An 11,590-nucleotide genomic window follows, 5' to 3' on the forward strand; every position below is an offset into this window, starting at 1 on the left:
ATTACTAGGGTTCCAAGTAGCAGAGGGGTCCAAGTCCAATTGGCAAAATGGGTATAGTGGTCCAAGAAACTGGCCGATGGATCAACTAACAGTCCAATATTTGACCTGGGTCCCCAGATCCTCAAAAAGTTATACAGCTGCACCATCGAGAGCATCCTGACCGGTTGCATCACCGCCTGGTATGGCATCTGCTCGGCATCTGACCATAAGGCGCTACAATGGCGTACGGCCCAGTACATCACAGGGCCAAGCTTATTGCCATCCAGGACCTTTTTCAAAGATTCCAGTCACCCAAGTCAGACTGTTCTTTCTACTTCGGAGCGCCAAGTCTAAGTCCAAAAGGCTCCTTAACAGCTTCTACCCCCAAGCCATATGACTACTGAACAATTAATCAAACGGACACCCGGACTATTTGAATTGACCCCATTGACCCCCCCCCCCCCCCTTTGCTTTTACACTGCTGGTACTCGCTGTTTATCTATGCATAGTCACTTTACCCCTACCTACTTGTACAAATTACCTCGACTAACATGCACCCCCGAACGTTGACTCGGTACCAGTACCACCTGTATATAGCCTCAGTATTGTTATTTTATAATTATTATATATATTTTTTTTTACTGTAGTTTATTTAGTAAACATTTTCAATACATTATTTTCTTAACTGCGTTGTTGGTTAAGGGCTTGTAACATAAGCATTTCATGTTAAGGTCACATTTCACATTCGGTGCATGTGACAAATACAATTTCATTTGAGTGTTTGTGTGTGTGTGGGGGGGGGGGGGGGGGGGGAGAAATACACAATGCACTGAGGTTTACACACAGTTGCCATGGATTAGTGAAGTGTTACTGACATGATACAGTGGTATGCATGGTCCTGTTCTGAGGGGGAGATTGACTTCCATGCATAATTTATGCTGGGAAACTCCTTGGAGTGTTACTGAGGATGGTTCTGACTGTGTGTGTGTCAGGGAGAAGACTTCTTTGCCAGTATTCCCCAAAAAGTGACCAACGACACCAAGGACGTGGTACAGAGTGAGTATATTACCTTCAATGTCACTACTAACTGTTATAGGACTAAGACACCGTAACTACTCTGATTATTATTTGAGCCTGCTGGTCATCTATGAACGTTTGAACATCTTGAAGAACAATATGGCCTTAATGGCCACGTACTCTTCTAATCTCCACCCGGCACAGACAGAAGAGAACTGGCCACCCCCCAGAGCCTGGTTCCTCTAGGTTTTTTTCCTAGATTCCTGCCTTTCTAGGGAGATTTTCAGAGCCACCGTGCTTTTACATCTTGTGGCAGGCCAGGTGGTTGGGTCAAAACGTTTACACAGGACAGACACGGACAGAGTTGGATTAGCTCAGTTTCAAAAGGTGTTTATGAAAATAATAGTTCAAAAGAAAAGAACAGTTCTCCCCCATGAGACCCTCTCCGGGATACCGTCTTCTGGGCTCCGGGTCTTGCTGTGTCCCGTGGGGATAAAAAAAAAACTCCCTCCTGTTACGTCTCGAACTGTCCCCAACTACACAGGAGTCCTTTCTTCCCCCGGTCTCTCTCCTGTGTGCTGCCCTTCTGGCAGCTTTATGGGAAATCAGCCCTTGATTACTCACCAGCCCCAATTAGTCCTGGCCAGAGAGCCCGTCGAGACCTGGCACGTCCAGCAGAGGGAGCCATCGCCTTGTGATGTGTACTCCGTCTGTCACAAGACCTCGACGAGTCTCCCCCTGGTGGCAGACCTGCTGTACGCCACAATCTGCATTGCTTGCTGCTCTGGGTTTTAGGCTGGGTTTCTGTATAAGCACTTTGTGGAATCCGCTGATGTAAATATAGCTTTATAAATCATGTAGATTCAGTTATTCTACCTTGTATAGGTTATTATGCACACCCACACTATCGAGATTATGTCTACTAGCCTTATAGCCACATCTTATGCTTTAACCTTACCTAAATACCTTTAAAACTGACCTTGGATCAGTGTCTAGAGGTATATTCATCCTTCTCCCTCAGATGTGAAGCAGCAGCTTGAAGACATCAAGAGGCAAATCTCTGAGGTGAAGGGAAACATCCCTGTCTCTACCCTCAGAAACATCTCAGACACACTGGGAGAGGCTCAGAGATACATCGGCATGTACTCACAACAGTCAGAGATGGTAGAGATGATCAGGTAATGAACACACTTACACCCACACGCACACACGTACACACACACTGACCTGACAGGACTGAACAGATAAGGTAAAGATCCTCTGTTTTTGTCTCTCTAAGGTGGGGTGTGTGTATTATCCTGAGCTGTGCAGTTCTCCTGGTTGTAGTGTGTAACCTCCTGGGTCTGTTTTTGGGCCCGGTTGGACTAATCCCAAAGGACAAGCCAACAGAACGATCCAGCACCGCAGACTGTGGAGGAACCTTCCTCATGGCGTATGTACTGTGTGTGTGTGTGTGTGTGTGTGTGTGTGTGTGTGTGTGTGTGTGTGTGTGTGTGTGTGTGTGTGTGTGTGTGTGTGTGTGTGTGTGTGTGTGTGTGTGTGTGTGTGTGTGTGTGTGTGTGTGTGTGTGTGTGTGTGTGTGTGAGCGAGCATAGGCATAAGTGACGCCCGTGCCCTTAACAAAAGTAATCTAGTGAAAGAGTGATCTCAACGTATTTGTGTGTGTAGGGGTGCAGGGCTAAGTTTCCTGTTTTCCTGGCTCTTCATGCTGGTGGTGTTAGTACTGTTTATACTGGGAGGAAATGTCTACACACTCATCTGCCAGCCCTGGCGCAGTGGACAGCTACTACAGGTACACAAACACACTCACACGCCTACTCACACTCATACATCCTCACACACACAATGGATTCATTGACTCACTGATTGATTGTGTGTCTCCCCCCTCCCCAGTTTGCTGACACTCCAGGCCTGATACATGGCTTCAATTTAGGAAAGACACTGGGCCTGAAGAGCAACCTGACACTCACTGAAGTATACAAGTATGTAGAAACATTATAAAGGGTTATACAAATGAAAGATCTGCTTTCTGGTTACTATAAGTCACTCTAAATGTAATGTTGTTTTTGTTCTGCTATTGTGCTATGTAATGATGTATTGTTGTGTGTTTGTAGTGATTGTGAAAAGAACAGGCCTCTATGGACAACACTCCATCTGTATGATCTCATAGACCTCAATGCTTTGCTCAACGTGTCCAAAGTACGACTGTCACACTACGATTTCTATTGTTTCTACTCCGTCACATATGGTTCCTACTCTGTCACGTAGGATTCCTACTGTTTCTACTCTGTCACGTAGGGTTCCTACTGTTTCTACTCTGTCACGTAGGGTTCCTACTGTTTCTACTCTGTCACGTAGGGTTCCTACTGTTTCTACTCTGTCACGTAGGGTTCCTACTGTTTCTACTCTGTCACGTAGGGTTCCTACTGTTTCTACTCTGTCACGTAGGGTTCCTACTGTTTCTACTCTGTCACGTAGGGTTCCTACTGTTTCTACTCTGTCACGTAGGGTTCCTACTGTTTCTACTCTGTCACGTAGGGTTCCTACTGTTTCTACTCTGTCACGTAGGGTTCCTACTGTTTCTACTCTGTCACGTAGGGTTCCTACTGTTTCTACTCTGTCACGTAGGGTTCCTACTGTTTCTACTCTGTCACGTAGGGTTCCTACTGTTTCTACTCTGTCACGTAGGGTTCCTACTGTTTCTACTCTGTCACGTAGGGTTCCTACTGTTTCTACTCTGTCACGTAGGGTTCCTACTGTTTCTACTCTGTCACGTAGGGTTCCTACTGTTTCTACTCTGTCACTTAGGGTTCCTACTGTTTCTACTCTGTCACGTAGGGTTCCTACTGTTTCTACTCTGTCACATAGGGTTCCTGCTGTTTCTACTCTGTCACTTAGGGTTCCTACTGTTTCTACTCTGTCACATAGGGTTCCTGCTGTTTCTACTCTGTCACTTAGGGTTCCTACTGTTTCTACTCTGTCACATAGGGTTCCTGCTGTTTCTACTCTGTCACTTAGGGTTCCTGCTGTTTCTACTCTGTCACATAGGGTTCCTACTGTTTCTACTCTGTCACTTAGGGTTCCTACTGTTTCTACTCTGTCACGTAGGGTTCCTACTGTTTCTACTCTGTCACGTAGGGTTCCTACTGTTTCTACTCTGTCACGTATGGTTCCTACTGTTTCTACTCTGTCACGTAGGGTTCCTACTGTTTCTACTCTGTCACGTAGGGTTCCTACTGTTTCTACTCTGTCACATAGGGTTCCTACTGTTTCTACTCTGTCACGTATGGTTTCTACTCGATCACATATGGTTTTAACTTTTTCTATCACCATATACTGTCTATTGATGATCACTGGGAATCACTTTACATGGGGATTTAATTCCCAAATGAATCATCTTATGTTTCCACTTCCAAATTGGTGTAAAGTCCATATGTTAAACCATCTGCTCTCCTAGGACCATTTTTCCTCTAGTCCTTCTAATCATGTGTTTACCTCTCCCCTCCCAGTACACAGAAGAGATTCAGCAGCACTTTGACAGGAATGAGATCAAACTGTCGACCGTCACCCTGCTCACCCGTGACATACGCAATCAGCTACACAGCTTCTCTGACAAGGCCCATGATGTCGACTTCAGCTCTGTCACACAGCAGGTACAAAGTGTGTGCGTGTGTGTGCGCATCCGTCTGATCTTTGATCTCGTAGTTTGTATCGAATTTGAGAATACATCAGATCATATGACACACCGTAACGGTTTCGACGTCTGTTTTTAGATCAACAATATTTCCAGCATTGATCTGAATGAAACAGCAGACAGGCTAGACCAACTGGCTGCTGCTCAAGTGAGTAGTAAAACCCACTCAGTCATCATCGTATAATGTGCTCCTCAATGTTGGACTGTACATTTGTAGAAAGACCGTAATGTGAAGCATGTCCCACCGTCTCCCTCCAGACTGGTGTTAAATTAGAGCTGACACGGGAGGCTGCAGACCTGAGAGAGATCCAGTTCTACATTAACACTGCCATCATCCCACAACTGGTACGTCCGACCAGCCTGGCGCTGTCGGCTTCTGCTCTGGACAACGTCAGCCTAAATGTCCCATGTGTGTGGCCGTATGAAATGTACAGCTATCTGAACTATCTGTGACGTGTTTTCATCAGTTCTTCGGAGGTCATTATTCAGAGCAGAGTCACATTGTGTGTACGTGTGGATATAGTATCGGTCGGTCTTTTGTGTTTCAGACTCATTTGAACTCCACCATAGATGCCCTCGGTGTCATAGCGTCACACATCGATGTGAGTATTACTGCAGGGTGTTCCGAAAGCATGAGCAGCACGTGTTCTTTCGTTAGACCACGTCACCATGTAGCTGTGCAATGCGCGCTCATCCCTCTCTCTTTCTCTCTCCCTCTCTCCTTTAGCGCACAGTCAGAGATGTGTTGAGGGAAGTGGGAACAGCTCAAGACTTCCTCAACACTAACACTTCACGGATTGTCAAGGCCGTGAGTAGCCACACACAAGCGCATCCCGTCACGGAAAAAATACTTTACAACCAGAAAACGACGTCATAATGCCACATTCTGTATAGTGAAGAGGGAGAGATGAGTTCCGATGAGTGTGACAAGCACAGCTCTCTGTCTGACTTAGCCTGTAGCACCACAGCCATTGCTCACATCTTAGCTCACAAGGTCCACTTCACATAGTTACAGGGAAGTCCACCTGATTCTCTGCTGCAAAGCTCCACTGATTCTCATGACTGAGTGTGTTGAATTTACATCTGTCTCTCTCTCTCTCTCTCTCTCGCTCTCACTCTCCTCTCTCTCTCTCTCTCTCTCGCTCTCACGCTCTCTCTCAGGAGAGTAGGGGGTTCCTAGACTGTCAGATGGGGTACTTCACGGCGTATGCTGACTGGGCTAATTTCACGGTGTGTTCACTTAGTGTACTATTATTACTGTATCACTAAATTACTCTACCGTGTGTTTGGTTGAATTTTAGCTTTAGCCTCAACCCTATGTGTAAGAATGTGTGGTTCTTCTGTTAAAACAGGCCTGGGTTTCAGGCTGGGTATATCAAATACATTTGATTGATACATTTGATTGATTGACACTTCTGTGTGTGTGTGTGTTCTGTAGATCACTCAGCAGGTTGGTCTCTGTGGCCCAGTGGCTGAAGCTATGGACTCAGCTGAGGTTATAGTCTGCTCAAACATGGTGCAATCTCTGGTGAGTGAGTGAGTGAGTGAGTGAGTGAGTGAGTGAGTGAGTGAGTGAGTGAGTGAGTGAGTGAGTGAGCGAGCGAGCGAGCGAGTGGAGCGAGTGAGTGGAGCGAGCTAATCCAACATGGTTTATTAACCTACCTGTGTCTGTTTGTCCAGAATGCATTCTGGTTCAGCCTGGGCTGGTGTATGATCTTCCTGGTCCCCAGCATCGTCTTCTCCATCAAACTGGCCAAGTTCTACAGGAGGATGAAGCACAGTGATAACTACGAGTGAGTAGCTTAGATATTTACACGCATGCATCCGATGATTGTACTTAGGTACTCGGTGGGCCCCCATATCTTCTTATTCAATACGACATAAAAGGCTGAACTGATCCTTTGTCAGCACTACTACTGCGTGACTCGGGCCCAGGACACTATGATTGATTGAAACGTTGTTGCAGTAAAGGTGGTATGGAACCAAGATACAAACTCTTTTTTTGTTGTTGTTCTTGTTTCATCTTTCTCCCCACAGCAACCACATAGCCATGAGCATCATCCCCCGAGCCCAAGTCCAACCCTACTGAGCTGAGGGAAAGAGGACTGGCCAGGACTGTTACTGCTCTCAGGGACTACCTAAAACTACTACATGGGACATTCTGAACAAGACTAAAGCCAGTCGCATGGTGTATTTCAATAAGGAAGTGCTACTCTCCCTCAGTGATGGACTGAAACGCAGGAGCGATCTCTCCCTCACGATGGACAGAGGAACTGTTTTCTGTAGGCACCTCATGTTTCCATGCTGTGTGTCAGGAATTAAAGGCCACATTCTCAATGTCTGCAGTACACACACACACACACACACACACACACACACACACACACACACACACACACACACACACACACACACACACACACACACACACACACACACACACACACACACACACACACACACACACACACACACACACACACACACACACACACACACACACACACACACAGTGTTGAAGGGTAAAATGCAATCTACATAACCTCAACATTTCCCACATGTGGTTCATGATATCTAATGGATTGACTGTATGTATATTGTATGTTTTCAACCAGTATTTTGGTTTGAATGTACCATAAAGAACATCACTGGCATTTTTTTTTTTTTGAAAGGATTTCGTTATGGGAAATGGGACAAACCCTGCTAGTACCACCTGAATAATGATATATTGGATATAATGATAAAGTATATATGAAATCAAATAGGGTAGGTATTCAATATAATGTTTATGATCATTTGAGTTGTTTTTTTGTCTTTAAAAAAAAGTTTTTTTTAATGAATTATACTGACTGAAATATGAGATTCCGCTATGATAAAATGGTGTGCCAAATAATGAGTAGGATGTTTGTATGTTACGAAGCACTTTATTAGGTCTGTTTTATATATATATATATATTTTAGCATTGTGCAAATGACTGTAATTAAAGATTTTGCTCCTGACAGAGATGTCTGTGTGTCAGCTAATTCTTTCTCAAATGTGTCACTGTTATGGTATTTTTTACTAGAGCACGTTTCTGATAGGATATCATCAACGGCCAACAGAAACAACTTCTGCATTAGACTATTGTTTACAGGAGCCAGTCTAAAAATGGAACAAATCAATCGATGCGTGTAGTTTTACAGCACAGATCCACCTGAATCAGTGAACACAGCCTCTCAGCATCACCATGGGGAAGAGAGGGAGGTGGGGGAGGAGAAGGGGATGGAATCATAGATATCAAGGGTGGAATTTGAACCCCAATGACACATCTGCAGTGTGTTCTAGCCTCTTGGAGCAGCCTCGCTCTCTCTCACCCTCAGTCCTCCTCTCTCTCCCCACAGCAGGATTTTCGAACAAAGAGATAAGAGTCCCCATTGTCTTCAGGCTGTTGGCATCACTCCAAGGGCTCCTCGACTTGAGAGTGCAGACTCAAATCTGACGCAAGACAGTGAGTGGGTGCCTCCGCCACCCTTGTCCTCTGTGCACCTCCCTTCCCTCCCACCATTCTCTCCCTTCTCCATAGACGCACACACACACGCACGGTTCCATAGCCGTGACAATAAGGAGTGGTGCCGCTCAGCAGACATGGTATGGTCATTCTTCTCATAGTTAACCCGAAAAGGAGAAACAGAACGTTTAACCAACTGTACTGGTTCACACACAAGGCTGTGTGGAGCTGTAAAGAGATTTGGTCATTGCTGGGCTATGGCCATGTTGAGGTTGACATCGCAAGTTAAGGGAGCAGTGGGTCATGTGTCTTGAATGTAAATGTAGTATTTCCTCCATTTCTGTGACTGGTCTGTTATCTTGCCAACTCCTATGGCACGAACAGATCTGGTACCAGGCTAGTTTAAACAAAGGGTGAAAACAATGTTTTTGTAACTGGCGACGTCAAGGACCTATCAACACAACGAGCTGTGGGAGCCATGCCATATGGTGAGGATGACAAACTATTCACAAAACAGAAAAGGGTCACTTCTCACAGTGACACACGTACTGGGCACATTCCAGATCGACAAAATCCCAAGGCCTGCGTAGAATATCAGATCTTTACCACATCACCATGTTATAATGATCTTGTAAAACTTTGCAAGCTTGCACATAATATGGTTATCTGGAACGCACCCAATGACACAACTGCTGTAGTTAGCCTGGGTAACCTGACTGTTTCTGCTGTTAGAAACACTACATTGTTGCCTTGGCAAGACAACGACCAGTTAGCGTAAATCAGAAATAGCCTGGCAAAATACTATACAATCCAAAATAGCAAACATACACAAACACGAGACCATGTTGAAGTTGTAACTCTGACTGAATAACACACGTATGTTGCACTCATTCATAAATACCCAAAACAAGTATCTGTGTGGCTGAAAATGAAACACTGCAGGACAGTTTTCAGAACTGATCGGAAAATAAACATTTTGATAATAGGCCATACAAATGGGGAACTCAGCCTGACAAAACACTTCATTTTCAGAGCACATTCACCTGGAGCGGCTGGTAGTCTAGTGGTCACAGCGTTGGGCCAGTAACGGAAAGGTTGCTGAATTCAATCCCCGAGCTGACAAGGTAAAAATCTGTCGTTCTGCCCCAGAACCCCACTTCTCCCCTGGACGGTTGTCATTGAAAATAAGAATTTGTACTTAACTGACTTTCCTAGTTAAATAAAGGTTCAATTTAAAAACATGTCTGTATTGAACAGTAGGATACTAGGCAATGGGATTTTCTGTTATTGTCATGTTCTAGAGCTTTTACACATCAGTTCAAGTCACTGAGCCATCTAATCCTACTGGTTTCAGTTTCATTCTGGCACAAGCTTCACTTATTGATCAGTCAATGTCAATGATTGGCCAGAGAGAGAATATAAGACAGTCTGTGATTAAAAGGCATTGAAAATCAAGAGACATTTTGGCCCTCCAGGACCTAGGACATACTCATCATTTGCACAGTGAAACATCAAACAGAATGTCGTCACAGCATCTCATGAGTCATATCCTGCGTTCCAATTCTCAACCCTTTTCGCTCTGGTATGCACTCCCCCACATGGATTTAAAAGCATAGGATTGGTGTAATGACCAGTGCTTACACTAGCCCTATGCTGTTTAATCTATGTGGGGTATTTCCTTGGACCACTTAAAGGAAAAAGGAGGGAGAATTTGGGCACAGAACAAAATCATCTTTGGCTCTCAGAGCAGGCGACCGGTTTTTCCTGGCCGAGTCATGTGATCAGGAAAAGCTCATCGCTCCAGTCTCACTCACCATCCCATGGTTCTGACTGCTGTATCTATAGCGGTGGTGGTGACTGCATTAGAGCAGACATGTGTGAGGATCAGCAGCTCTCTGAAGGAACTCAGTCTGTCCAGTAGCATTCTGGAGTCTCACTGTGTCTGCTTCAGCAGGTCACATTTGGTGAGCGCTGCATTCAGTCGGTATATATTACCAATTTACAGTATACAGGGCCTTCAGAAAGTATTCACACCCCTTGACCTTTTCCACATTTTGTTGTATTACAGCCTGAATTTAAAATTGATTGAATATAGATTGTGTGTTACTGGCCTACACACAATAACCCATAACATCAAAGTGAAATTATGTTTTTAGACATTTTTAACAATTCATTAAAAAATGTAAATCTGAAATGTCAATAATTATTCAATCTCTTTGTTCTGACAAGCCTAAATACGTTCAGGAGTAAAATGTGCTGCATGGACTCACTGTGTGCAATAACATGATTTTTGAATGACTACCTCATCTCTCTACACACATAGAGATAGTTGTTATCGTCCCTCAGTCGAGCAGTGAATTTTAAACAGATTCAACCACAAAGACCAGGGAGGTTTTCAAATGCCTTGCAAAGGGCACCTATTGGTAAAAAAAACAAACATTTAACATCCTTTTGAGTATAGTGAAGTTATTAATTACATTTTGGATGGTGTATCCATATACCCAGTCACTACAAAGATGCAGGCGTCCTTCCTAACTCAGTTGGGGAAAAGGAAGGAAATCGCTCAGGGATTTCAGCATGAGGCCAAGAATGGAAACAGTTACAGAGATGAATGGCTGTGATAGGTGAAAATGAGGATGGATCAACAATACTAACCTGACAGTGAAAAGAAGGAAGCCTGTACAAAATAAAAAATATTCCAATAAATGGATCCTGTTTGCAAAAAGGTACTAAAGTAAAACTGGAAAAATATTGGCAAAGACATGAACTATTGGTCCTGAATACAAAGCGTTATGTTTGGGGAAAATCCAGCACAACATGTCACTGAGTACCACTAGTCATATTGTCAAGCATGGTGGTGGCTGCATCATGTTATGGGTATGCTTGTCATCGGCAAGGGAGTTTAGGATTAAAATAAACGGAATAGAGCTAAACACAGGAAAGATCCTAGAGAAAAGCCTGGTTCAGTCTGCTTTCCAGTAGACAAATTCACCTTTCAGCAGGGCCTCAACCTAAATCAGTGGTTCCCAAACTGTGGGGCACCCCCCTGGGGCGCGAGGGGGTCGGCAGAGGGGGCGCAGGGAGCGCTATTTCTAACTTGTCCGAAATGTCCAGATCAGCTAGTCCATGTCAGCTAATGTTTTTTAGCCCAATGATTGTTGTAATGTTTGAGTCCCTCAAATACCACACAAATACACATTAGACATGGCAAAATGTATAGAATTGCAAGAAAATAAGCTTTAAAACAGCAAAATATTCTCTGCATCTCATGACAAAATTGTAAGAATTGCGGGAAATAAGCTTTAAACCTAAAAGAGGGGTGTGAATAGTGCCTGTGTCCCATAGAAATAGACGTGGCATGCATGGGGGCCTGAATGAAAAAGATTGGGAACCCCTGACCTAAAACACAAAT

General features: G+C 44.3%; 1 protein-coding gene across 3 annotated transcripts in view; it reads left to right on the forward strand.

Annotated features, from left to right (window-relative positions):
* Positions 1-6,835, forward strand: part of LOC124041472 (prominin-1-A-like) — a 35,509-nt gene extending 28,674 nt beyond the window's left edge. For all 3 annotated transcript variants that reach the window (XM_046359090.1, XM_046359091.1, XM_046359092.1), the window contains exons 10-24: positions 972-1,035; positions 2,018-2,174; positions 2,276-2,428; positions 2,665-2,788; positions 2,890-2,978; positions 3,111-3,195; positions 4,506-4,649; positions 4,770-4,838; positions 4,949-5,035; positions 5,239-5,292; positions 5,418-5,498; positions 5,852-5,920; positions 6,129-6,218; positions 6,371-6,483; positions 6,728-6,835. In XM_046359090.1, the coding sequence (XP_046215046.1) occupies positions 972-1,035; positions 2,018-2,174; positions 2,276-2,428; positions 2,665-2,788; positions 2,890-2,978; positions 3,111-3,195; positions 4,506-4,649; positions 4,770-4,838; positions 4,949-5,035; positions 5,239-5,292; positions 5,418-5,498; positions 5,852-5,920; positions 6,129-6,218; positions 6,371-6,483; positions 6,728-6,779 (1,431 nt within the window). In that variant the 3' untranslated portion in view covers positions 6,780-6,835. The remainder of the gene's footprint in view (positions 1-971; positions 1,036-2,017; positions 2,175-2,275; positions 2,429-2,664; positions 2,789-2,889; positions 2,979-3,110; positions 3,196-4,505; positions 4,650-4,769; positions 4,839-4,948; positions 5,036-5,238; positions 5,293-5,417; positions 5,499-5,851; positions 5,921-6,128; positions 6,219-6,370; positions 6,484-6,727) is intronic.
* Positions 6,836-11,590: the final 4,755 nt, after the last annotated feature.

Source organism: Oncorhynchus gorbuscha, linkage group LG08 (assembly GCF_021184085.1).
Source record: "Oncorhynchus gorbuscha isolate QuinsamMale2020 ecotype Even-year linkage group LG08, OgorEven_v1.0, whole genome shotgun sequence".
Lineage (NCBI taxonomy): Eukaryota > Metazoa > Chordata > Actinopteri > Salmoniformes > Salmonidae > Oncorhynchus > Oncorhynchus gorbuscha.